A 27,260-nucleotide genomic window follows, 5' to 3' on the forward strand; every position below is an offset into this window, starting at 1 on the left:
CAGTGAGGAAGGGCCCGCCCGGGGGCACCGAGCGGCGGGTGCGGGGCCGCTGGGGGGGACCGAGCCCGGCCGCGACGCCCCGGCTGCCTCCAGTGCGGGCGGCATGGCGGCGGGCAGCGCGCTGTGCGGCTCCGCGGAGGGCTCCGCCGGGCTCTGGGTGAGTGAGGACAGAGCGAGCGAGCGCCGACGCACCGGGCCGCCCCTCTAGAGGCCCTGCCCGGGGCCCGCCGTGCCAGCGGGGGAGCCGAGCCGCCCCGGCCCCCCCGCCCCGCAGCCGTGCCTCAGCGGGGCGGCTGGCGCCCTGCGGTCGGGACGGGGGCACCCCCCGAGGGGCTGGCTGCGGACCCTGCCCCCGGGACGAGCTGTCACCCGGGGACAGCCCCAGCCCACTTCCAGCTACGGCAGGTCTGGTCAGGGTTGCGCGGGCACCGAGATGGGTCCCGCCACCGCCTTCATAACGCACCCGGTACCCTCGGAGGGCCTGGTGCTGAGCAGCCCACGCTCCTGGGTCCCCATCCTCGGGCCTGGGAAACTCCTGCAGTACCGAGTGCCCCGGCACCGGCACCGGGCTCTCTCCCCGAGCCGCGCTCTGCACCGCGCCGCGCCTGAATGCCAGCTGCGGGGGAAACACCCCGGCCTGTTCATCTCCAGCTGGCTGTATTTCTAGTATTACTGTGTTAGCAGATGAGATCTTCCTCAGTCTTGACTTACTCGGTCAAAAAATTACAAAACTATGACAAATTCAGCTGAGGAAACGCGCTTCAGATGCAGTCTATGCGCTAGGGCACTTCTTTCCTCCTAATCTTCATTTCACCCACCATTCCCTACCGACTGTTCTGATGGGTCCTACATGCTGATAATCTTCATTCCCAAATTACTTTTTCTCATTGCCCATTCAATAATCTGAATCTCCTCTTGTCTTTTGGTGGGTTTTTTTCTCTCCAGTTGTGATACGTGATGTCCTTCGGCATCTTTCACTTTTCCAACCTCTCCCCCCCAACCTTTCTACTTCCATTCCCTCCAAAACGCTACTGCTGAGTCCTCCCTCCCTCCCTCCCCAACACCTTACTGTTCTCTAGCAGCCCGTCTGTTGCCAAATATTTTTTACATTTGAAACACTAAATCGAATTCCTCAGACATTATAGTAGATCTCAGCTGTAGCACTAGCAACTTGCATTAGCTGGTGAAATTCTGCATACATTAGCTTTACTGTTTCACTTCTGTGTTGATTCTGTGACAGGACTGGAATCAGACATGGTATACAAACACCCCAAGATTTACCTGGTGCTTTGAGAGTACAGTCATTGCTTGGATCCCTTGTGCCTACCTTTGGATCTGTTTTCCTTTCTACTACTTGTATCTGCGATACAAAAACAAAGGTTATATCAGGATGTCTCACATCTTCAAAACCAAAATGGTAAGGGCAGAGGATGGGGTTTGACCCTAACATTATCACAATTTCGATGCAGAACTTAATTTTTCTAAATCGTTAACTGTTCTGATGATCTGTCTCTGTGTTTGTTTTGACATTTGCCGACTCAGGTAAAGTCAGGTCAGTATAAATCAAGTTATAGGAAGAACTGTCATAATGTCTCCCCTGTGTTTCCATTTGGTTCCCCCACTACTTCCCGTAATGTGCTCCATCCCAAATCTGCCCTTCCAGCTCTCCAGTCCTACTGCCCAGGCTGCTGGGAGCATTCGGTTCGGTAGGTTGTCCCACCATCATTTCAGTCCATTCCAATACATGTTTGCTGTCTCTGCCCTAGGTCCTTGGATTCATCTTAGTAATACTGTGTTTTTCTAATGTCTTCTTCGTACTGTGGGAGATAAGCCAAGGAATCCCACGGGCTCCAGCATTCTTCATCAGCCCTGCCGTGGTGGGAATCACAATGGTAATTCTTCCTTTGTTTTGTTTGTGTGTGGCCCAGCTCAGCCCTCCTGAGGAAGACCTTGTATTTCCCATGTTTCTCAGGATCTTTGGGCACAGAGATAGCTGATGGGGAGTAGAAGGCCAGAGATGCGCTTTGTGATTTTCTGCTGTGTGACGCAGCAGGGGTTGGAGTTGGGGCAGACCACTGGGTCTGTCGCTATGATACAGAGCCCTGTGGGCAGAGGATACCTTGCAAGAGCCGAGGCAGCAGTAGCATTTAGAAAGAGGTCTCACAACAACAAGACAAGATTTAGTTTCTCGTAACTGCAGTATGTGATTTAGCATAAATTAGAATGAAATGGGATTTCCGTTCAGCCTAAATGCCTGTGCTCCCCTCCTGTCATTGTGTCTTTATAGCCTAGATCCTTCCAGCCTGTTGTCCCACTTGCAGTTTTATTACTTGCCTTTTCTGCAGAGACATTCTTGAGTGCAAAATTGCACATCATGCTTTTCAGTTTTAGCCTTTTAGGAACAATACTGCAGCTCTGAACATCTTGAAATGTTTGAGCAAGAAACTAACTGATTTTTCTCTATTGTATCCATTAATTTGGTAATAAGTGTTTGGCATTCTGCTACCAGCCATTTATTTGGACAAATTTGTACCTCCTTGCAGATCCTTGCCATGTTCCTTACCCAAGTGGAAAGAATGATGGGCATCCAGTCCTCAGGCGTCATGTTGATTTACTGGCTGCTCTCATTCATGGCTGCAGTTGTGATGTTTAGTTCCAAAGTCCAACATGCCCTGGAAAGAGTAAGTGAAACCACATATCTTTAATGTGCAGAGGTATGAAGTCTCTAAACAACAGGGCTTTTTTTGCCTCATAGATTGTGAGGTGGAGAACCAGATTCCTCTCTTAAGATACATGCTGAGAAAAATGACTTGATGACGCATGGTCATCTCCACCCATGTTATTCCTTTCAGTGTAGACAGAATGTGTCTACACTGTTTTCTGAGAGCTTGGCAGACTTCATATGTGAATAAAAGCAAAATGAACTGGCCTTATGCCAGATTTTGTATCAGCACACATATGTTGATACACATTTTTATTTTGGGGTATTTGTGGTGAATGTTTATTTGTAGAGGAGTGCTGGATGGGTTTACCCATCTGAGACTTGCTGTCAGTGACCATTTTGCTCAGGTGAACAGTTGTACCTTTCCTTCACAATAAGGAATAAACAAAAGTTTATGTTACCTGTGTGTTCAAGTAATAGGGGAAAAATTCACAGCCACTAAACAAAAGACATCTGGGAACTTGCTTGTTCCTGCTGTGTTGAATGATGCTCAGGCACCAGGTCTTTTGTAGAAATAACACTCTGCCACCTCTTACTACCAAAATACAGTTCCAATAATACTTAAGACTTTTTCCTTGGTTTTTCTTTTTCTCATTCACAAAATTAATTAGAGTGCCCTTCACAGAGTCACTTAGATACACCATTTATAATAAAACCTGTCAGGTGCTTTATTACATCAGCAACTCATCCTGCTAGGTGAGCAAGGAGCTTCTATTCCTCAGCACCCAGAGTTCCCCGAATAACGATGCAATGTGGACATCTGACTCAACTAGACTGCTGTGAAGGCTCGTGATAAAGCCACCACTTTAAATAATAAAGGTGTCCATTATTTATTATTTTCTGATATTCCAGTTTGGGGAGTTACCTATTTAAGTAGTTCTACATAACTACAGTCTAAATAAACGCACCTTGTGCTTCAGACCAAAACTCAGAGCTTATGGCTGGTAGAACATGAGCAGCTCTCTTTCTCCACTGATTTCAAGTGAAGGTTCTTACCTCATTCTCAACAGTATTCTGTTTCTTAGGGCTTCCAGGAAGACCATTTCCACCATGTTACAACTTACCTTTATGCTAGTCTGGTGCTAGGAGAACTTGTGTTATTCTGCTTCGTTGATCACCCTCCCTTCTTCTCTAAAGGTGTCAACAATCCTGTAAGTACAGCGTAGCTTTTCATAATGCATTGCTTCATTGCTCAAACAGGAATTTTAATTTATGGGGATGCACAGGAACATTAGTAGCTGGGAGATGAAAGATGCATTGTTCTGTATAAAGGCTGAGAGTTTGAAAAGGTAACCGGCAGAATTTGGGATAACAATATTCTGTCTCTCTATGTATGTTTTGAAAAACTAAAAGCTTTTTCTATCCACATTGGTGTATTTTCATTGAAACCAGTAGATAGGGCTCCTGTTGCTTCCCCATGCTCTGCTGTGCAGAAGTACTCTGTTTGAGGTGTGGGTATGGCAGATGTCTGTGCTTCAGAAAACAAATGTCTTTGGGTATGAAGAACAATACTCCTTGTTCCTCCATCAAATACATTATTTAAAGTCTAATTCTCCGAAGTCTCCCGATCCCACTGATCCTCCACAACACTGTCAGGGTCAATGAATGGGATGGGCATAACTTTTTGATTGCTTTTCTTGGGGAAGTGCAGAAGGGGATTATGTTTATCTGACACATGCCCTTACCTATGTAAAAATATAATCCATGTTTTTTCTCCCATCAGAATCAGTGTCCAGAATCCAGCAGCTCTTTTCTTTCCAAAATCACATACTGGTGGTTCTCTGGGTAAGAAAACACACAAAAAAAGACATGGTTTTGCTAGAACATCAGAAAAAAAACCCCAGCATAAGACAGGGTGGAGATGACAGCCAGTATGAAATACCTCAGTTAGCTTATGCAGTGAGAATTTAAATTTTCTCTCTGGGGACTTGAGGTATTCTCACAAGATCAAATTATGAAAATTTCACTTACTTCTCAAAGTAGTTCAAAACACAAATCTGTGATTCTAGGTAATTCTCTTCCCCCTTCCAACTACTCTTCCAGTGCCCTCCCAATCTTGAAACAGACTTCAGCAATCTCAAAAGGTGACTGTACACCAGCCACAGCCCTGCCTGCCTGCCTGCCAGACCTTCCTGTAACAGATGCTGGGCAAGGAGAAAATAGTGCCTGAGGACACTGGCCCAGCCTGCTCATTAGCATTCAGAAGTAAAATGATTACACACTTTGGGCCTAACGTCTGCTATGATAAGGCCTCATCTGTGTTTCACTGAGCCACAGGGTAAGTTAAACTGAACTTTGTCGCCCACTGCCCAAGATCCAACTCTTAGTATGTTCTAGAAATAAGGGCTTACTTGCAAATCCTCATGATGTTGACAGAAGGTAGCATAGGGATTTGAAGCAAAACTGCTGTTTCTGAACATCCATATTTATTCTGGGACAGGACAGTCCCAAGCAGTGTTTTATGGAAGTCCCTATGTGCTCGCTGTGGGGCACTAACTTACAGCCTGTCTGTTTTGAAAATGTTACATGCACCGCAAATCCTTCTGTGCTCACCTTACAGCCGTCTGTGTGTTCCTTCCCCAGGCTGGTCTGGAAAGGCTGTCAGCAGACCTTGGGGGTGGATGACTTGTGGTCAGTGAGGAAAGAGGACTCGTCTGAAGAAATTGTTGCCTGGGCTGAAAGAGAGTGGAAGAAGTGTCGCAGCAGAACCCAGCAGTGAGTACCTGATAGCACAGTGTGCCAGCTGGGCGGTTGCTTTCGTGCCTCTAAATGATATAAGCAAATATGCTCACAGTGCTGGCGTGCCATCTCAGAGCAGGCTTCAATCCCCTCCATGCCCCGCAGACTGCCACAGTGCATATTCAGGCTCTGAATGTAAGCTTTGCTACGTGCTTCCTATCTAGTCAGAAGAATAGCTGAAAGATCCAGTCTCACTGAATTACTTGTCTATTAAACAAGAAGAAAAGGATAGCATACATAAAACAGTCCAAGTACCACTCTGCTGTGAAGGTTTGGGAGTCTTGACTCTTCAGTGGGTGAACACTCAGTGAGTAAATTCCTTTGTGCAAAATCTGATTTTAAGTGTTGAAATCTGCTGGAGAACATCCTTTCATTCCTGGAAGTACGGAACTGTAAGATTTTTGTGAGAGGAATCATTTTTTGATGAGCATTATACTGGACGTGGCATGAGACCCAGTGTGAGATATTTAATGATTTTTTTGAATGCATAAGATTCCTATGCTTTCTACAATTGTGGCAAGCTTTCTTACTGTTTCTTTCTTTAGAAAAATGGAGTCTGCTACATTTAAAAAGGGTCAGAAGAGTAAAACTGACACAGCAGAAGCTGAAGAGACAGAGGTTCTACTGCAATCAGAGCACAGTCAAAGTGGGCCCTTACTGAAAGCATTTTGGAGCATGTTTGGAACCTATTTCCTTCTCAGCACTGTCTGCTTAGTTATCTGTGATGTCTTTCTGTTCTCCATCCCAAAGTTACTGAGGTATGTGCATATTTGTAATATATTTCTATCATACATACAAGATTGCTGCCTGCATGAGCACACACAGGGATGTGTTCACCAGCACCCACAGAGGTGGACTCACAAACACTTACCTTTTGAAATCTCCTAATGCTGATGAAAAGAGCTGGATTACCGTTTCTGCTAAGCCCACAGTCAATTCAGCAGGAAAGAAAAAAACACAAACCACTGTCTAAAGCTGTGCACACTTTCCCCACTGCTGTATTCCAGCAGCGGAAAGGACAGGCTGTGCTAAGCCTTTTGACAACTTTACTAGAACAGGAGTGAGTAATTTGATGGTTCTACATATCACATCATTTGCACAGGCTGTCACCCACTTGCTGTAGTCTTAAGGCTTCGTGTTCCCCAACTAAGTATAAAGAGCACAGCTGTGCATCCTACACATCTTAAATAGCTTTAGTCAGTTGACATAATGTTTTGTGGACTGTGTTGGTACAACACAAACCTGCATTATGATATATTTTCAAGGGCAAAAATCACTTCATAATCATTAAGATCAAGAGAAGTTCTGCAAATGTTAATGACTTCCTTAGATTATGGCTCCCAATTTGCGTTTCTGACATTTTCATGAAATTCAGGAGCCATCCTTAACACTGGAAATGAGGTCTCCCCTGAGAATGCTGCGATCAGAGATGGCTTCAAAACCAAGACTGGCTAAATGTCAAAAATCAGGACATTGTAAGACAGAATACTCAGCAATTTTTCTAACTTTTCTGTTACTTTACTGATAAACATCAGCCAGACAGAATACAGAAAAATGTCTGCCATTTCTGCATTTTTGTGTGTCTGATATTTCATCAGTTCTACATGCATTCATCAACATTTTGCTCCTGTCCTGCAGCCTTTTCCTGGAGTTCATCGAAGATCAAGAAGCACCGAGCTGGCATGGTTATTTCTATGCCTTCGCTATGTTCCTTTTGGCCTGTCTCCAGACTCTGTTTGAACAACGATACATGTACATGTGTCTTGTTCTGGGGCTGAGACTGAAAACTGCAGTAACAGGGCTTGTGTACAGGAAGGTGAGTCTGTAGCTTCCTTTCCAGCTTCATTCTTTTCTACATTAGCAGTTACAACATCGCTGGTACATTGTTCTTAACAGTATCAGGGGAGATATAATTCGAAACTACTTTTACAATGTAACTCTGCTATATTCGTCTCTGCACAGTATGTGGGAGGTATTTTACTATTTTTTTTGAGATCTTACCTCTGAAGGAAAAGCCAAGAGAAGGAAAGAGGAAAAAATAACTTTCTTATGCTGTAGATTATGGCTGGGGAAAGGAGTAAATTCTTCATCTTAAAGTGAAGTCACATATTCCAGGCAACAGCATGTTTTCAGTACCTAGGATCTGACATTTTCCTCCCTTTTTTTCTTTCTTTCTTTATAAAGAAAAGAAAGTTGTTTGATTTTTGGACCAAAGCTGTTGTTTGATGACACCTTTTCTGTCTTCTCTACCCTGTCTAGATCCTAGTTATGTCCAATGCATCAAGGAGAACAGCAACAGTAGGTGAAATTGTTAATCTGGTATCTGTTGATGTCCAAAAGCTAATGGATCTGATTATCTACTTTAATGGGACCTGGCTCGCTCCTATTCGGATTATCATCTGCTTTGTCTTCTTGTGGCAGGTAAAATACAATGAAAGTACTTATCAATCCCTTTCTATTCTAGGTGTTAAAGGAAAAAGGGATTTTCAGAATTCTGCATAGAGCTTTGCCAGTTTGAACAGCCTGAAATTGCCATATTTTTCTTAGCTCTGTAGCATGGTGGATTCACTTTTCTTTCTGGAAAATATTTTTATTAGTATCAAATCCTTACCTGATCCTTCATCTTCTCACCTGTGTATGTGGCATTCAGCCTCTTTTAGGGAAAAGATTGTGAGTGTGGTTATTCTGAGCTGTCTGATAAACTTCTGCCTCAGATTTTCCTCTATCGCCTCCTTTTTTTGACCAAAACATTGTGGACCAGTGCAGGCTGAGAGTCCATTTCTGGCTCCTTAGCATAGTTACAGAACAGAGGGGAATGGTCTGAAACAGCAACTTAACGTACTTCATCCTGAAGCCTGATTACCACAGCATCAGTGAAACAGTTTGAAGCAAAGTTACGTGATACTCAAAAAAGGCTAAGATACTTTGAATTTCATAGGTATCAAGGAGTTTAGCAAGGACAGCAGAAAACCTGAATTAGAAATAAAGGATGATAATATAAAAGATCCTTTTTTCTTTACACCAAATTCAACCTATGGTATTTTCTCAGCAGGATAAATCCATATTTCTTAGTCTCTGTTTTTGGCAGCACACCAAATGGAAGTATGTGCACTATAGAGACAGCTGATTCCCGTGAGCTTTCCAGAGGCCTTCTTTTGCTAACCTGAATGGACTGTGCCTCGTGTCTGGCAGGATAGTATGACCCTGGAAAACGGGGAGCCATAGTGTAGACTTGAAAAATCATCACCCCTTTTATAGTGATGTTGCCAAGCTGAATGTGGTTGCATGTAGTTGGAGCATAATTAACACTTTGTCTGTTCGTGTTCATAAACCATTTGTGTAGAGAATACTTTTATCTCTGTATGTATACCAGCATCCACGTCTAGCAAGCGTAAGCTGTCTGTAGAGAGAAGTAACTAAACCATGAGAGTTAACATGTAACTAAACAAGCTCTCTGCTTTGCTTTGATACAGAAGTCATTAGGGACCCTGGTATCCAGGAGCTGTCCCAAAAGCACATGGCACAGCGTAATGCTACCCTTTCATCTCAATAGTTGATGTAAATTCAGACAAGCTGGGTTTTTTATGCTGCAAGAATAGCTGGTTGAGGGTTTGGGTTAGTTTTTTAAATAAAACCTGGTTTCGTTTCGAGTCACTAACTGGTACCAGCCACGAGATGGCCACCTTAACACGTCCGAGACGCAACAGAAATTACTCGCATTTCCAGCGTGCTCCTGGAGAGCTTTCAGCACTAATCCAGTTCCTAAAAGGGAAGCAAATAAATTCAGCAGAGCAGGATGACAGGAGTTACTCTGCCCGGGGAGGCAGCAATCCAACCCACAGAGCTTAGGGAGCACAGTGCGCAGGAAAGGCAAGGGCAAGGTTAAAGCCATAGTCAGGCATAGGTAGGTTCAAGGAAGAGGAAAGGTGAGCAAGGGGAATGGAAAAGAGTCTTTTTTTGTAATCACCAGAAATTCTTTCTTTCCTTTTCTCTCCTGGCAGCTTCTTGGGCCATCTGCCTTGGCTTCAATTGCTGTATTCCTTTTTCTTTTACCTCTGAATTTTGTGATCACCAAGAAGAGGAGTCAGTTTCAGGTATGTTTTGCTTCATAAAAATGAAGTGCTTTACTGACTTCAATTAGGTGATGGCTTAGTATTTGTTATTCATGCTTACCATGGCTGTCTGAAGGAACCTAGGAGGATTCAAAGCCTAGAGAGTTTCTTGAAGTTTAGAGTAAGCTCTTGCGTGATCACTCTTTTACCTTGTTTGCCCACCTTTTCTGTATGTTTCTATGGATTGCCAGTAAAAATAAAGCTCTGAAGATATAAAGCAAAATACTTCCCAGCCTGGAAGATTCATAAGCAAAACAATATACACTGCTTACCTGCAGGGAAATTTATTCAGGATTCATAGGCAGGAATAAGGTGTTTTTTTCAGAATAACTGCACTGTTAAACATTCAACCTATTAAATTATAAAACTCAAACATTTATTGCAGGAGACCCAGATGACACATAAAGATGAGCGCGCCAAACTCATCAATGCTGTTCTCAGCAACATTAAAGTAATTAAACTGCATGGCTGGGAGAAAACCTTCATGGAGAAAGTGATTGGTATCCGGAAGCAAGAACTTCAGGCCCTAAAAAAGTCTCAGATTCTCTTCTCAGCATCTCTGGCTTCTTTCCATTCATCAACTTTCCTGGTGAGTGTCTCACCTTCCTACATAAGACATGCTGTTACTTCCATTTCTCTTTGTACTCCTGTCTGGACAGATTTTTCCTGTGAGACAGCTAAAGATAGTATCTGTCCAGAGGAGTTAGTGGTCTCACAGGAGTTGCTGAGCCCCAGTGGAATCAGCCATACAGACACTTACACTGTCCTAATGGTTCCACAGACAAGTCACCTGGTCTGACAATGTGCTCCAGGCAGACTAAGCCTGCTTTGCAAGAACCACCTGGAGCTCCAAGCTCACCAGCATTCATGACACAGTCAGTAGCTGCACAAGCCACTACTGTACTTGCTGGTGCAGCTCAACCATGTGTGTTTTCAATGGGAAATGGCTGTGCTTTTACCTTGCTGTGGTTGCAGCACCAAAACTTCCTTAAAGCAGAACAAAAATCTAACAATCAGACTTGGTTTTGTCACCAACATGCAAGACCTTTGTCTATGATATTTGCAGGATGGGTACCATGTGCATGGGCAATAGCCTGTACAGATTTAATTGAGTTCCAGAGTCTTTAGCCAGGGGCCTGTCACCCCTGAACCATTCTCTTCCCTGTCTGAAGCAAATGGTTTGCTTTTCCTTTGCTCCCTTTCAGATTGCATTTGTCATGTTTGCTGTCTACACCCTCGTGGATAACACCCATGTCCTGGATGCTCAGAAGGCCTTTGTATCTTTAACACTGATCAACATTCTCAACACTGCGCACTCCTTCCTGCCCTTCTCCATAAATGCTGCTGTCCAGGTTAATTGCAGGCTACATTCCTTTTTCTTTGGCCATAAGTAGGTTTTTTACATATCACCATTAACAGGTAAAGGTAGGAATTTCTTAGGGCTTTGAATATCAGCTATTTAGTTGCTATTGTGAAACAGTGAAGAGCAAGGACTTGCAGCTACAGGTACTTTGTAGTATTGTTTTTCAGAACGGCTCCATATATTGACACTATAGTCACCAAGAACAACTCTTAAGTCTTTTGGAGCCAATCACAAGCACCATCAGATCTCAGAGGTGCTTCCAATTGTTTTTCATCACAGAAATCAGAACAGAGCAAAATCTCCACAGGAGATCAGTGGAAACCCTGCTGGCCCAGGCCAGAGAGCAAAGCAAGTCACTGTCAAGTAAGAAATCAGGAAATTCATTTTTCTCTGGCACCCCAAGAGGACTGTCACAGCTCTTCATGTACAGAAGCAATCCCTAGAAAGATGGCAGGATGAATTAGAGACAAAACACCAGTTTCACTGTGTGAACAGAAGAGAAAACACAGGAAAGAATACGGGGGTTTTCTAAGCTAAGTGGAAATAAAAGCAGTTAACATAAGGAAGAGCTGCATTCGTTCATCTAAGCCTACAGCAACTGCACCGTAGCACCTAGTCAACGTTCTAAGTGAGTCTTCTGAGTCTTCACTTTTAGTTTTGGCTCCCTTTCAATTCTAAATCTTATTCTTTTGTGTGCTGCTTCATTTCAGGCCAAAGTTTCTTTAAACCGCTTAGCAGCTTTTCTGAATCTGAAAGAACTGAATCCTGAGAGCTCAAGCAGAAACACTTCTGACTGTGGTGAGCTTTTGTGTTAGCATTCTTGTCTTGTAAGAGGAGTAGCTTCCATTGTTCAGCTTCCATTCTTAGGGTGCCTACCATAGTCAAGAGAAAAATGTTTGTCCCTTCCTGTCACTTTATCTCTCAGGCCTATTTATTCCTAACAATGAAATGTAATCTAGTAATTAACCCCTTCTTTTCATACTTAAGGCTCATCTTCTGTAATATAATACATACTGAAACAAAGTCACATAAACAGGGATGTTTCTGAACCTACCTTTGCATTTACAAGTGTTCTATTTCTGCTCATATTTTAGTGCAGGCAAGTATCACCATAAGAAATGGGACTTTTTGCTGGAGCAAAGAAACTTCTCCCTGTCTTAGAAGGTACAGACTTACCCTTAGTCATCTCAATTCTGTAGGTCAGGGTAGATTCTGAATTCCTCAGGGCCTAAGTGAAACCAGTGTTGAGTATGTAGAGGCTTCTGAGTTTGCTTCATATTTAGTGTGGAATTCTAAAAAATATAGTCAGACAAAATGTAATCTTGCTTTTATGCTTGCGAGCACACAGATGGGAAGGTGCCTGTACCTGGATGTTGCCTTAATATACGGAGCCTGCTTTCTTTACACAATCTCCTTGTCCAGATATGAAATTACAGTAGTTTCAGTCAATAAAGCAGAATTGATGGTACACAAGATATTATACTGGACATCACTACATGCTTAATTTCAAAAGGCATTGCAGTTTTAGAGAAGAAACAGTGTTGAAAAGTGCTGATGTTCAGGAATGGTTTATATCCAATGTTTTGGGCTAGCTTATCTCCGGAGTGGGGATCTGGGTCTTGGATCTGGTTTTAAAACTCAGATGGGGATGTAGATGAAGACTTTCTGGTTGGAGGTGTCTTTGAAAGGATGACTCCTGTTCTGTTGCAAAAAGTTAGCAAGATGGGAAGCGTAACCCTGTGCAACTGAGGGCTCAAGTAAGAAATTAGGGGGGTTAATTGGTATATATTTATTGCTACAAAACAATAGCAAGAATTTTTGTCATTGTCTTTTCAGAAAGCGTATCTAGAAGGTGATAAGAGACTAATTATTTCTCTATAGCATAGATCTTACTGTGCCCCAAGGCTCCTTGCTTGCTGTAGTTGGCCAGGTGGGTGCTGGAAAGTCCTCCTTGCTGTCAGCATTACTCGGTGAGCTGGAGAAGACCGACGGCTGCATGACCATGAGGGTAAATTTTCCCCTGAGCATTTGCTTCTAATCAGGCTGTCTTCAGGAACAGTAAGGCATTTACCAAGGCATCAGGTACTTGATGAAAACCCATTTATTGCTGAATTTTAACAAAGGCTGTATGTAGCAGCCCACGTTTAATTATCTGAAGACCTTAAGACCTCTTTCAGATGAGCCTGGCCCTTCAGAATGGGAACTGGAACAGGACTCCAAAGATCCAGTTCCAGTTCCCACTCTGACAGTGATCTGAAGTGGCATCCTGGTAAGCTGTGTCACGTACTTGCACCTGTTTCCTCCTCTGTAAGATCATAAGAACGCAGACTCCTATTTTGTGAAGACCTCTGAGACCTGTCAATGGTGACGATCATTCCAGGTTTCTATAAATCTAATCAGGAGAGTTTTTATTCAAAAGACAGGTTCCCAGAACATCAAGTTGAACATATGGAAAAGACTGTTAACATTCTTCTACTTCCATTTTTATAGGACACTGCAGCTTATGTCCCCCAGCAAGCTTGGATACAGAATGCTTCAGTGGAAGATAATATCCTCTTTGGGAAAGAGATGGATGAAACATGGTTCAACAGAGTGATAGATGCTTGTGCACTGCAACCTGATTTGGAGAGCTTCCCTGCAGGGCAGAAAAGTGAAATAGGAGAGAAGGTACTGGCTTAGGTTTATATTTTGGCCAGCTTTTCCATGAGTAGCTACAACTTTGGGTGGCTTGCTTAAAACACCTGCAAAAGGACAAAAGTTGCAGGAGGCAGGTGCTCAGTAATTTCCGAGAAGTCAGGCCATGATTTAATGGGGTCTGAAGCCCACTTCCTGATAGTTAACCTAACCAGAATTATGGGAGACGCTTAAGACAAAAATCAACAAATCCAAGTTATTCTTGGGTCCCCTTTCACCGGAAAGCAGAGTTGCTCAACAGAATCTGTCTCAGCATCTCAAGAGCCCTATTTGGAGGAACGGAGGGAGATGTACTGATTTAAAAATAAGGAAGTCATAAAAAAACTCAGTGTAAAATGGAGTCAACAGTTGCTAAATGTGCTGTAGTTTTGGAATAAACAGCGTCAATACATTTCCACAGGGAATAAATATATCGGGAGGGCAGAAGCAAAGAGTGAACCTTGCTCGTGCCGTGTACCAGAAGGCTTCAATTTACCTGCTCGATGACCCCCTCTCAGCTGTTGATGCACATGTTGGACAGCACATTTTTGAACATGTTCTTGGACCCAACGGCTTACTGAAGGACAAGGTGCGTTATAAATCCTGATCTGTAAAAGAGTGCAAAATGTATCTAATTATCAGGGCCCCTAAAACATTTCCAGTAAGGTAGGTTACTCACTTTATCAAAGGCTCCCAAATTCTTTTTTCCACTAGTGGCAGCAGGTACTACTGTTAGCGGCAGTGGAATAGGTAACCTCTGCATTCCACACAGCACATGGAAGTTCTGCAGTGAATCTCACCTAGGAGAAAGAAAACTGAAAAGTTAGGTTCTCCTGAAAGACTGTCTTTATCCTTATGCAAACCACATGCCTCGTTCCAGTCTTACTTCTACAGCAAGTTCATAGTTTTTTGGTTTTCCGTGGGCATTATCCTTCTCTCTTTTTGAGATTTACTTCTGGTGTAGTTTGGAAGCGGTGTCTGATCTCTCCCAGCTTGTCGTATCTTATCACAATGTCTAATCCCATCACTTTTGAATAGTTCAGTGGCACCTTTACAGTTCTCATCACCCAAATGTTCATCACTTAAATTTCAGTCTTAAAATCCATCTTAAACACTTTTCCTCCATGTTTTTTTGCATTGGTTGCATTTTGTTATTCCTTGGCATTTCCCTGCTGAAAGCAGTCTGGATAATAAATCTGGTTACATGCAAAGGGATGCCAGGGCAGCCCTATTTGTTTCATGGTACAAATTGCCTACAAATACTTGATTCAATTACACATTGGAAAAGGAAAATAGGTAATTTCTTTCATTAGGAAGTCCAATTAAAACAGATATGTTTGACTACAAATACCTTTCTCTTCATGTGGATTGGCTGCAAGTATCAGAATGTAATTATTGTATGGAAATAGAAAAACTAGGAAAGAAAGAAGATATCAGATTTAAGCAGTACTCAGAGGGCTTGACTGTACGTTAGAAATATAGAACATGCCGATTTGCTATCTAGGGAAAATTTACTTTTCTTATATCCTTTCCTACACGCAATTATCTGAGCAAATATACTCAGAAATTTAAATGGAAAGGAGCTGTACTGTAACTCCACTCAGGTTGATGAACTTTTCAGGCACAAATCTGATTCTGAAATAATGGTATCAGTGACAATAAATGTGACACACTCTCCAATTAACATCATTCTACTTAAGAGCTTCAGTCTGAGGGGAATCAACAAGAAACTGGTCAGTGAGCAAAGCAAAAGGTCCTACACACGGGATGGTAGCCTGGGACTTCAAGCTTCAGTTCCCATCCTCACTCCTTTATGCTATGCGTGACACAAAGCAATCTGATCACTCCTCCGCTCCCAAGTTCTGCGCTTTCAAAAGGGGCACAAAGCTGTGCTGCAAAGGTCAACTTCATCAGACACGGTCAGAAGTGGTAGGAAAAAATAATAAAAAAAAAAATCTCCAAGTTAGTAAAACTCATAGATCACACTGACTACGTGTCTTTCTTCCGAAGACAGCTGACTGCAATGGCTCAAGTGAGCAGGGAGACACCAGAACAACTGTAACTGTTCCCTCTTTATTCGAGCAGACTCGTGTACTGGTGACTCACACAATTAACATTTTGCCTCAAGTGGACAACATTGTTTTTCTGGTGGATGGAATGATCTCAGAAACTGGTTCCTATGAAAAGCTTCTACAGAAAAATGAGGCCTTTGCAGAATTTCTTCATTCGCATGTTGCTGCAGAAGAGAAGGCAGGCACTGGTCTTCCAGGTAACCCAAATGAGTCGGAATAATTCTCCCTAGTCTATCAGTCAATTGTTTCCTTAATATTATGTTTAATGTTAAAGAACTGTGTGTGTCTGTCTGTCTGTCTGCTGCTGTTCACATTTGGGAAGAAGGAAAAGAGAATAAAACTGGAAAAGGCAGTCTTACATTTGCATCATTATGGACATTTAAAGCCAAGATCCAATCACAGTAAGCTGTTGCTTTCTATGGGGAGAAATGTGTCTGTCAAGTTAGCTGACTCATCACCTCAAAACTGATTCTTGAATAAACAGTTCTATTTTAGTAGACAACAATCACGCAGCAAACAGAATTACCCACTATATGTGCTATTCTTTAAGCCTCACCTTAATATTTCTACCCTTATTAAGAATTCTTTGTAACGAAGCTTTCCTCCTCATTACTGGTCTCTCAAAGGCTATACAGGACAAAATGGGATTCTAAAGCATTTAGAAAAAAATGTGTTTATTTCGCAGCTATGGGAGACACCAAAGGCACCATCATCTCTAGAAATGGTCCACCACAGGAGCAGCTCTTTAGGTAAGCTTAAGGCTGTCTCAGACGCTGAAGAATGTGCTCCAAAAGCCCCTACAAACCTCCACGGAGGCTCTTACTGAGTACGATGCAGGTTGGGGATTTATTTATGAATTAGTAAGAGCAAACATGCAAAACTCAAGAATAGGTGAGAAACTGCTCTTGAATGTGGACGCCTACTAATATTTTCTCTGTATTTCACAAGGAGCCAGCATTTGTTCTAGAGCTCACGTACAAGGCACACTGATACACTTGCTTGCTGTTCACTTCCCAGTGGGGCTCTAAGGTCTGACTCCTTTCAGTCCAGCCACAGGTAGTGAACACTTAAAGCTTCTGTTAGTCTGACAGAGCCCAGTCCCCATGACAAATACGGACAGTGGTCAGGGTCACGCTGGAGGACCCCGAAAATGCAGCCCTCAAAATAGGGACGAATATAGGAGTGGATGAGTAAGGAGATCCAGTGTTAAAATACTCATTGCCTTGACTAAAAAAAATTGAAAGAATTTTTGTTTTCTTTATGAAGCGACAATTCAGTCAAGTCTTCTGCTATGGGAAGGGACACCATTACTGTAAGTCAAGACTGTACCACTGCTGCAGCCAGCAAGGGACGATTAACCGAGGGAGAGAGAACTCAGCACGGCAGGGTAAGCACAGCACCTTCCCACAGAGGCAAAGACACACACCAGGGGTTTATTACTGACCTGGTCATGGCAGGCAGGTCAGCTCACTGCCCCAGTTAAACCCTGTGGCTCCAGGGAGGCCAGCCGAGCCATACAAGTTTACCCTATAACTGAGACAGAGTAACTTCAGCATTATCTTACATAGCACCTTCTATGCAAACTGTTCTCCCTGGATGCCCTTGATCCAAGCACTGGCTTCAGAACAGGAATAATGCACGCACACTGCGGAAGGGGCACGGCTGGGGAATAATTTATGACTGCTTGAGGAGAGAGATCCCGATTCGAGGGTTGATCTGAAGGGGGAAAGCATCCAGAGGCAATCAGGGTGAGGTGGTGGTAGCGGAAAGAGTATAGATTACAAGGGACTTGTAACCCTGAGTCTGTCCACAGACTCTTGAGGCTGGTGGGAAGAGGCAAAGCAGCTTATCGCTATTCTCATCTTGCCCAAGGGAAACACTGCAAAAGGCTGAGACAAGGAGGGTCCTGTGAAAGGGAAGAAGCAGACGTGGGGTTCCAGCTAGTAGGAGTCCGGCATGGATGAGGTCTGTATTCAGGGCACAGTGTAGCAGCAGTAAAATGTGGGGAGGAAACAAACAGCTGAGGCTACATGCTGGTACTGAGAAGTGAGGGTAACAAGTCAGACACCCCGAAGGAGGCAGCTGCTGCCCTAGGGAAGCACCCATTACCCAGACTGGGATCTCACCTCTGCTGATCAGCAGTTACTCACACAAACTGTCAGTGCGATACACAACAGTTCTCACTCACACCAAGAACAAATGAAAACTACTGCCTGGCATAAGGAAAACTTACGTGCATTCCAGTAGTAACACGAGCCTATTGCAGTAACACTCATCAGTTGATAATAATCACTCATTAACACCATGGATTTATTTAAGTATGGCTTCATTTTTCATCCATGAGGAAACCAAAAAGTTTTAACATGGTTGCTATGGCCCGTGACACATAACCTAGTAGATATGCCATAATAAACCATTTGTAGGTTTGGAGCTGCTTTCCTTGCAAACAAGCTTGGTCCTCCCAGCCTCTCCTCCTGTTTTTTCCCCATTGTTTCACTCTAGGTTAATACTTCGATTTATGCAGCCTACCTGAAGGCAACAGGCTTACCGCTGTGTGCGTACATCATTCTGTTGTTCACGTGTCAGCAAGCTGTGTCATTTTCTCGTGGGTACTGGCTCAGCGTGTGGACAGATGACCCTGTTTACAACGGGACACAACAACACTCAGAGCTGAGAGTTGGAGTCTTCGGTGCACTAGGAGTTGTTCAAGGTTTGTTTAACTTGCTCACCTAATCCTCTGTATTACCATCTCCCTTTCCCATACCCAAGATGTTTTCTAAGAATATAAACAAGTGCATACCCACGGGCTTTTAGCAGCAGCCCGAAAGCTTTGGCATGGGACCTAAAGCTACAGGTTCTGACGCACAGAGAGGATTTCTAAGGGATCTGAACAATATTTCCAGTGTTACTGCCTGAAATTCTACTTCATGGTATGCCAGAAGCTTTCTCCCGTGCCTTTCAGCAGACCATGATGAATAGTGTCTTCCTCTGTATTTCCTGCTGGAAACCTGAGTCCCTAGAAAACATTCAGCAATGGAAGAACTACAAGATCCTTATTTTTCCATCCTGTCCTCTTGTATCCAACATCTTCTGCATATCTTTCTTCCTCTCATCTCTTTCCATTCCTCCAATATAAATTAATCATATCAAAGTGCAAGCGGTGGTGCTTCTCCATGCTGAATTAAATCCTGATTTAGGTCATATAAGTGTATAGAGAAACTAAAAGAGGAACGTGCAGAATTCTGTATTTCCTTAAATCTTTCTCTTAAAAAATGGCCACTATTCTTTTGGTCACTCAAAAAAATTAAATAATCTTGTTTTAGGACCGGGGTTAAAATCTAGAAAAATCTCAGCCCAAATAAAAAACCATTGAGAAAGCTTTGAACAAGTTGAAAAGAGTGGGAAGGGCTGGGTACCTGTCTGTGCCGACAGTGAGGCTGTAGGCACAAAACCTAAGACTAAGTGATTCAAAGTAATTCCAGTCAAGCTCATTTTGTGAAGAATGAATTATTTGCCCTGTGTGTTTAAGTTGCTGAATCCACAGCCCCCATCAAGCTTGCTCAGGCCCCCTCCCCCACCCCATAACTACCCTCCAGACCCTGCAGCTCTGAGGCTCGGCTTAATTGCTGCCAAAGAGAAAGTCAGCTCCTTTCAATAGTATAGCATTCACAGTACTCATGAAAACCATGATCTTGCAAAAGGAGAAGGTGGTTTTGTTCAAACCTAGTAATTATTATTCTTTTAGTATTTATTATACCATAATAATTATTTTTTATATTACAGCCCTTGGCAGATTTGTCTCCACAGCAGCAGTCCTCCTAGGTGGCGTATTAGCATCACACAAGCTGTTTCTGCAGTTGCTGAGGAATATTGCTAGATCCCCAATGGTCTTCTTTGAGCAAACACCCATTGGAAACTTGCTGAACCGCTTCTCCAAAGAAATGGATGCCATTGATTCTGTCATCCCTGACAAGCTGAAGTCCTTGCTGGGATTCTTGTTCAACTTGCTGGAGATCTACATTGTGATTATAGTGGCTACACCAAAGGCAGCAATGGCCATAGTGCCCTTGACTGTTCTTTATGCTGCATTCCAGGTAGGAGCTTATAGAGATACACAGACAGGAGAGGCTGAAGCAGCATGGCCATGGCCCTGCAGAAAGCCTCCTTCCATTTCTTAGGAGCAGAGACATGCAGAAACTAGTTGAATCATCCCAAATTGTATCTGAACAAGAGTAATGTCAGTGGCTCTTCCCACATCACTTCAGCCTTCCAAAGCATCCCACAGACTTCCGAGAAGCCTGTGCTTTTCTGATGTCCAGATCAAATCCTCCCTAGAGCTATGTTCCTTGTCTCCATTAGTGTAAATGGAATCATATTGACACCAAAAGCATTTTTCATTTCCTCCAGAATTCCTACATTGCTTTTTAATATATCTGTGTATGCCATGCAGCGCTCTGTGTGGGCTCTGACAGCTCAAATGCTTTGCCAGCCAAGACTGAACAAGAGGGAAGGGCAACTAAGGGTGCAGGTACACCTCTGTGCTCCATCAAGCAAAGAGCTAGTCTACAGGAGAAAGTAAATGTCAGTTTAGAGGTTTTGCGAGTTCAGGCTACCCTGGCTTCTTTGCATTAACTAACCACAGAGTTATTGTTAATGGAGAGAGGAGAGAACACAGGCAGAGGCACCGCCTCACCTTTTACAGGGCATATCCTACCCACACGTTCGGTTTTATAACACTAGGATAGCATGTACTATTGCACTTGTTGAGGCCTTCCCAAATTTTCCACGGAGCGCCTCCATGGAGGCATAAGCCCTCTAATCACTTCCATGTCCCTTGGTCCCAGCACTTCTACGTCAGCACCTCCTGCCAGCTGAGACGCGTAGAGGCTGCCAGCAGGTCACCCATCTACTCCCACATTGCCGAAACTTTCCAAGGGAGCAGCGTGATCCGTGCTTACAAGGACCAGGAGAGGTTTATTTCGAAGAACAATTTTTTAGTGGATCAGAATCAACGAATATGCTTCCCTGGAGCAGTTGCCGACAGGTACAAATCTGCAGTGTAAAAACAATGGCAGTTCCCTCTTGCAGCCTTGGGGAGTGGAGACAGCTGCTCTTGGGGCTTGGGTGGAGGCACACAGATGATGAGACAGTGCACAGTGTTTTGCAGGTAGGGTAGCCTCTTCCATTGCCCCTCACACTGCACCCCTCTGGCACCGTGCCCCTCGTACAGGCAGTGCGCTCCCACCCTGTTGTGTGGCTAGGCGCACACATGCTGACACCCCACTAGGTCTATCACTTCATGTCCAAAACTCAGGAAGCTCCAGTAGATGCCTGGTGAGGCCCATCATCGCATGGCAGATGCACGAGCCCTGTGGTATATGCAGGACCCATCAGATAACAGAGCCATCAGCCACAAGTCATGAAACAAGGCAAGAGTAGAAGGAGTGAGAGGTGCTAGACCAACTCATCCTAGAACTCTCTCATCCTGCTCTCATCCAACAGGCCTTGGAGAAAATCCTAACAGAGACTATAAGCCAGCCAGTTCAGACAGACTGGAGCCTTGCATGAGCTCCAGGGTGGCTGGATAAGAGCAACCAGGGAATGACAAGAGCTTTGCTGAGCATCCTGTACTCCAGCAGTTCCACAAATGCTTTGCAAAGTAATTGCAGATTCTGTTGGGAGGAAGGAAGAGGGCACCCAGCAACACCCCTGTACTCTCCTCCTCTTGCAGGTGGCTTGCTACAAACCTGGAGTTCCTAGGCAATGGCATTGTATTGTTTGCAGCACTATTTGTAGCAATGGGCAGAACACATCTCAGTCCAGGAACTGCTGGCTTCTCCATTTCATATGCTCTTCAGGTAACTCAGCGTTGAATACCATGCTTGCCTTATATCAGAAACAACCTGCATTTTCATTTCTGCTATCATTTTAATTTCTAAGAAATCATGATCTATTCTGTGGCTTCCTAGATGCCTTCTACTAAACCCTGATGTCATTGCTGAAACCCAGAGCATCTGGGGCACACAGCCCCTTAGGGAATGAACCTCATGAATACGTGCACTAGCCATCTTTTCCCTCCTGCACCTGAACTCATACTTCAGTCACGGCATGCTCTGAGCAACTGAAGCAAGGTCTTCAGTGTGTGTCTTATCTGCTTATATGCTAGTTACACAGCAGCCTAAAGCTACACTATCTTTTAGCATCCCAGCCAGCAGCATTTCATTCTCTGTAAACTTGCTGAGAAGCAGCTAGGGGGGGATCTGGCTAGCTTCTTTAAACACAGCTTTACCAACTTTCACCAGGATCCATGGTTAGCTTTTAGCGTTTTAAGGGGTAATTTCTGAAGTAATTAGCTGATGAGGAGGTCTTCATAAAGACACAGTAAAACAAAGTACCAGGTACCTCGCAAGCAGAGGTCAAGACGTACTTTATCTGCCATAATGCTTCTGTTTCTTCCCGCTAGATAACTGGTGTTCTGAACTGGATGGTACGCTCCTGGACAGAAATAGAGAACAACATTGTTTCTGTGGAGAGAGTGAGAGAGTACTGGAGGACTCCTAAGGAGGTAGCTAACTAACTATTGACCTTACTAGCAGAGGTGAACATCTCTCAAAACTAAATCAGTCACTTTTCTGTTCCACCTCGACAAACCTCCTAGGTTTCCCCTTCTAAAAGGTCAGTTATGTTTCCTTTAAAGAACTGCAGCACTTGGTTTTTATCCAGCTGAGTAGACTTGTTTTATAACCTCTGATCGTTTCCTTAAGACAGTTAAGCATGAGATTGCCATTAAAATAGCTTCACTTGGTAACACCCATGGAATGTGCTGTATTTTCTGCCCGTATTTGGAGTACGTATTTATTGTGCAAGTTCAGATGCAACTCTCTGATAACTGATGGCTGCTAGATAGCCTTTTAGCCACTAAGTCTCCCATGCAATCATGTTTGTTCTGTAATCATTAAAATTATTTCTCCATATGCTGCCCTGAGATACTGCTAAAGGAGGCTTTCACAGTCCTCTTCACAGGGGCATATAAATCTTTTTTTATTTGAACCACTTATAAAGTCATTACTCTGATGTGCAAACAAATGTTTTTCCCCATTTTCAGTTAAGACAACTGGCATCTTTGCATAAAGTAAAAAGTCAACATTTGCAATATGAAAGTTAGATGCCTTTTTCTCCTTTGGAAACAGTAAATAGATCAGGGGAATTTGGCACAGGTGTCTTCGTAAGCTTCCTGTTTCAGTATGGCCACTTGATTTAGTAATTTAAATCAGCTTTATACATTGCTGGAGAAGGGCAACAGAGCTGGTGAAGGGTCTAGAAAACCAGTCGTATGAGTGGCTGAGGGAACTGGGGGTGTTTAACCTGGAGAAGAGGAGAATCAGGGGGGACCCTACTGTTCTGTGCAGGTGCCTGACAGGGGCTGTAGGCAGGTGGGGGTCGGTCTCTTCTCCCAGATAACAAGTGACAGGACAAGAGAAAACATCCTCAAGTTGCACCAGAGGTGGTTTAGACTGGATATTAGGAAAAATTTATTCCCTGAAAAGGTAGTCAAGCATTGGAACAGGCTGCTGAGGGAGGTGGTTGAGTCACCATCCCTGAAGGTATTAAATAAATGCGTAGATGCAATGCTTAGGGACATGGCTTAGTGATGGCCTTGGCAGTCCTGGGTTAACAGTTGGACTTGATGATCTCAAAGGTCTTTTTCAACCTAAATGATTCCATGATTGCCATTTGTTTTCATCTATTTAGGCCCCCTGGACTCAGAATGGCAAACTTCAAGATCAAGTTTGGCTCACTGAAGGAAGAATTGAATTCAGAAACTATAGTTTGCGATACAGGCCAAATCTGGAGTTAGCACTGAAGCACATCAATCTAACCATCAACGGGCAAGAGAAGGTAAGCAAAGCCACTCGTTTCAGAAGAGCTACAAAGTGAGCAGTGCTTTGCAGTGATCACATCTGGGCAGATACAGTCCCTGCCCAACACCAAGGTATTGTAACTTGTAAGTGTGAAAGCTGCAGTAAAGCTTCTACCAACACTGCACCCCTCTTCCAGCACAAAGCAGCGTTCCCAGCACTGCTGTATACACTAGACATTCTTCTGAGTGAAATTTCATTTCACAGAAGGTTAGCGGTTACAGCAAAGGAATTCAATTTTAAATCTAGTGCCACATCAAAGCCCTCAAGATTCCTTTTCATACAGAACACTTACAAATTATAAATTATTCCCTTTAAGAATGTATTGCTAGACTATGTGAATCTTGAACAGCCCTGAAGATTTGATCCACACAAAGCTGTCTCTCTTCAAAAGGCTAAGAACTACGTGACAGGTGTGTCCAACTGTGGAAAACTATCAACATCAAAACCAAAAGCTTTCCATTGCACTTTACAGATCGGCATAACTGGAAGAACAGGAGCTGGGAAATCTACTCTTGCTGTGGGATTGCTGCGATTAGTGGAAGCTGCGGAAGGAGCCATCCTAATTGATGGACTAGATATCGCTCAGCTAGGCCTCCATGACCTTAGAACCAAGATAACCGTCATTCCCCAGGTATGAAATGAACTTCCAAAATGCTTCAGCAGCGTTGTAAGTCTTAACGCCTAGGAAAGGTTTATAAAGATTCTGTGAGAGGAGGGACATTCAGAAATTTCAGAGTTGGAAATAACCTCTGTGCCACACTATTTTCCCATTCCATATAACATTAGCCACAAATTTGCACCCAGCAGGGAAAACCAGAGAGCTCGCTTATAATTAATTTCAGGAGTTGTTTGTACTGTCTCTCGGCTCAGGATCCAGTTTTGTTTTCTGGCTCTCTAAGAATGAATCTCGACCCGTTAAACCAATACACCGACGCAGACATCTGGACAGCTTTGGAACTGACTCAGCTCAAGAGCTTTGTTGCAGATTTGCCAGACCAGTTGGAATACCAGTGCGCTGACCAAGGGGAAAACCTAAGGTACCTGACCTGCAGAATGACAGCGGCAGAGCAGTGCCAACCCGCCGGCTAGGAGAACTTAAAGCTAGTGGGACAAGGTGTCTAACTTAAAAAAAAAAAATGTAAAAAAATAGTGCCCAGCCAGCAAACCACTGCATTATTGTCCTGTTTCGCAGCATGAAATCAAATCGTAAGACACCAAATGGAAGACATTTGAGACTTAACCACTGTGGCGGCTTGTGCAGTACATAAAACACTGCAATCCTGTTCCAAGTGCAGATCTCCTGGGTGCTGTAGCAATACACTCCATTTCCTTAGGTTGTTTCATGCTGTTACCTGCAGTGTCACTGGCCTCAATCACCCTTTCAGGGGAAAGGAACAATCATATTTTCATTACTATTTTCAAATTAATCACATATTCTGAACCCAGGGCAAAGTGACGCCCGCTCTCAGTTTACCATCTCTCTTCCTACTTGCAGCACTGGTCAGAAACAGCTGGTTTGTCTGGCCAGAGCAGTGCTTCGGAAAGCCAAAATCCTCATCCTAGATGAGGCCACAGCAGCAATAGACTTAGAAACTGATCTTCAGATTCAGTCCACCCTGAGGACTCAGTTCAAAGACAGCACAGTGTTAATGATAGCCCACCGGATAAACACCATCATGGACTGTGACAGGTAATACCTTCAGCCACTTTCCTGAGGAGGAGGAAAGACACAAGCAACCTGTGTGGAATACACAAACCACCCAATGTTAGTGAACAGCAATTCCACGTCTGTCCTCTTCTTGTTTAACCCTCCAAGCTTTGCTTTAGCAATTGCAGGAGCCATCTTAAAACAACTGCGCACCAACAGGTTAATCACATTTCCACCTGATGCATTTCATGCTGTGTCACACCCCCTTTTCTCCCCCACCAACAGCAAAACCATAGCTGCAGCTCTCTGGGTCATCTTACAATCATGAAGCTAAAATACAGGTTCACAAATCTTACTCCAGTCCCAGCTGCCAAAAACTCTCCTCCCACAAACTCAGTACTTGAACAGTCACTCATCAGAAAACTATTTCTATTGCACAGTTGTTTGCAGCTGGAAAGCTTGGTTGAATAACAAGCAAGTACTGAAATTTATTTTAGAAAAAAAGTAGAAAAAACGAAGTTTTATTACAGCTGTTGGTATATCCCCAAGTTTATACTTCTGTTTTAATGTTCACAGGATTTTGGTTTTGGAAGATGGCCGGATAGCTGAATTTGATACTCTGGAACACCTAATAGCTCAGAAGGGACTGTTCTACAGCCTGATGGAAGAATCAGGCCTCGCATGACTCACTCGTGGAGTATACCATAATGCCACCACCATCAGGAATAATTGGTCTCGTAATTGAGTTAGCTTGGTTTCACTCTTAAATGCCTGACACTCAACCAAATCTTGTTTGAGCTTTAAGCGAGGTGAGCAGATTAAAAGGGATGACTTGGGATACATGTTATTCCCATAGGAAACTGAGCAATTTCATTCTCATTACATCTCCAGATACCAAAACCCTCACTGTTCTGTTAAAAATGAGCCAGTCGGAACTTAAATGCCTTGTTGCTTTTACGGCATAAAAGCAAACAAGCCAAAAGAAAAAAGACAAGCACATTTCTGACTTGTACTATAAATTGAGCCAAAATATACTGCCATACTTAAAGATGACACAGATTATTTGTAAAAGCCAACAAGTTTTTATGGACAGCAAGCAAGAATTTAACTGGTAGCAAGACAACTTAACTGTTTACAGCTTGTCCAAGTTCCAGGCTGAACAAATTTAGTCTTTTTGCCAGTGTCTTAAGGACTGCTCACCTGGGCACTGTTCTCACACAGATATGGACTCCAAGGCAGCAGCTGGATCTAGTCACCCAAATGCACAAACACTGGGGAGATAGGGAAAAGAAAGCAGGATGCCACTAAGCACAAGAGCATTCAGCTGCCTGTGGGCTGCCTGTTGTCACAGCTGCAGATCAGAGCCACTCTTCCCATCTCCTTCCTTGGAGGAGCACCTAGCGATCACACTGTGCAGGGGCTGCCAGGCTGCCTAGAGGGACAGAGCCAGCTTAGACACCAGCTCGCTGATGCAGGAGAGTGACTTGCCTGGAGCAGGCAGCAGAGCATCATTCCTTCTGCTTGAAGGCTTGGAGCAGCCCTCCTGCCAAATGCCAGTTGGTCACAGAGGAGCATGTCCAAACACCAACATTTCCAAACTGAATTTGGCCAGAAGGATTTTGCACGGTGGAAAGCATCCTCCTCTGATCCCTGCAGGGTAGCAATCTGGCAGCTGAGGAAATCAGCAGGAACTCACCTGTCGATCCGGCGGTTCATTCCGGGTTTTATTCTTGAGCACAAGTTTACCTTCTGCACGTGCCACAGAGCCTCTAGCATGGTCACCTTTCAGGTGTTACTTTAACAAACCAGAACAGCAGCTGACAGCAAAGCCTTCCTGGGCTTCCCGCAGCACAAAGGAGGAGCCGTCAGAGTTGTCCCCAAGTCTCTGCTCAGGAATCACAAGACAACGTGACAAACAAATCACACTGTGAAATACTGTTTACTGTGCCTTCTATCAAAACACTTAATTTTCTAGAAAGCTGAAATAAAAATAGAATCAAGTATTGAAA

At 43.7% G+C, this 27,260-nt stretch overlaps 1 protein-coding gene across 4 annotated transcripts; it reads left to right on the plus strand.

Annotated features, from left to right (window-relative positions):
- Window positions 1-24: 24 nt before the first annotated feature.
- On the plus strand, window positions 25-27,260 carry ABCC6 (ATP binding cassette subfamily C member 6; the record flags this gene model as incomplete). 4 transcript variants are annotated; one of them, XM_080383992.1, is made up of 31 exons in its annotated part: window positions 25-157; window positions 1,241-1,417; window positions 1,767-1,892; window positions 2,544-2,681; window positions 3,748-3,873; window positions 4,446-4,507; window positions 5,306-5,437; window positions 6,007-6,219; window positions 7,100-7,277; window positions 7,721-7,882; window positions 9,463-9,555; window positions 9,959-10,162; window positions 10,779-10,925; window positions 11,647-11,734; window positions 12,031-12,100; window positions 12,818-12,944; window positions 13,427-13,603; window positions 14,031-14,198; window positions 15,695-15,878; window positions 16,367-16,430; window positions 16,948-17,068; window positions 18,184-18,391; window positions 19,465-19,775; window positions 20,526-20,725; window positions 21,413-21,539; window positions 22,145-22,246; window positions 23,434-23,580; window positions 24,076-24,234; window positions 24,474-24,640; window positions 25,099-25,293; window positions 25,828-27,260. In XM_080383992.1, 31 exons carry the CDS (start codon window positions 104-106, stop codon window positions 25,934-25,936), a joined length of 4,536 nt encoding a protein of 1,511 aa, XP_080240118.1. In that variant the 3' UTR covers window positions 25,937-27,260. The 4 variants fall into 4 exon arrangements, with proteins under 4 accessions (XP_080240118.1, XP_080240119.1, XP_080240120.1 ...); XM_080383993.1 differs by having other exon boundaries at window positions 18,184-18,235; XM_080383994.1 differs by lacking the exons at window positions 24,474-24,640; window positions 25,099-25,293.

The sequence above is a fragment of the Falco punctatus genome (genome assembly GCF_963210335.1).
Source record: "Falco punctatus genome assembly, chromosome: 4".
Lineage (NCBI taxonomy): Eukaryota > Metazoa > Chordata > Aves > Falconiformes > Falconidae > Falco > Falco punctatus.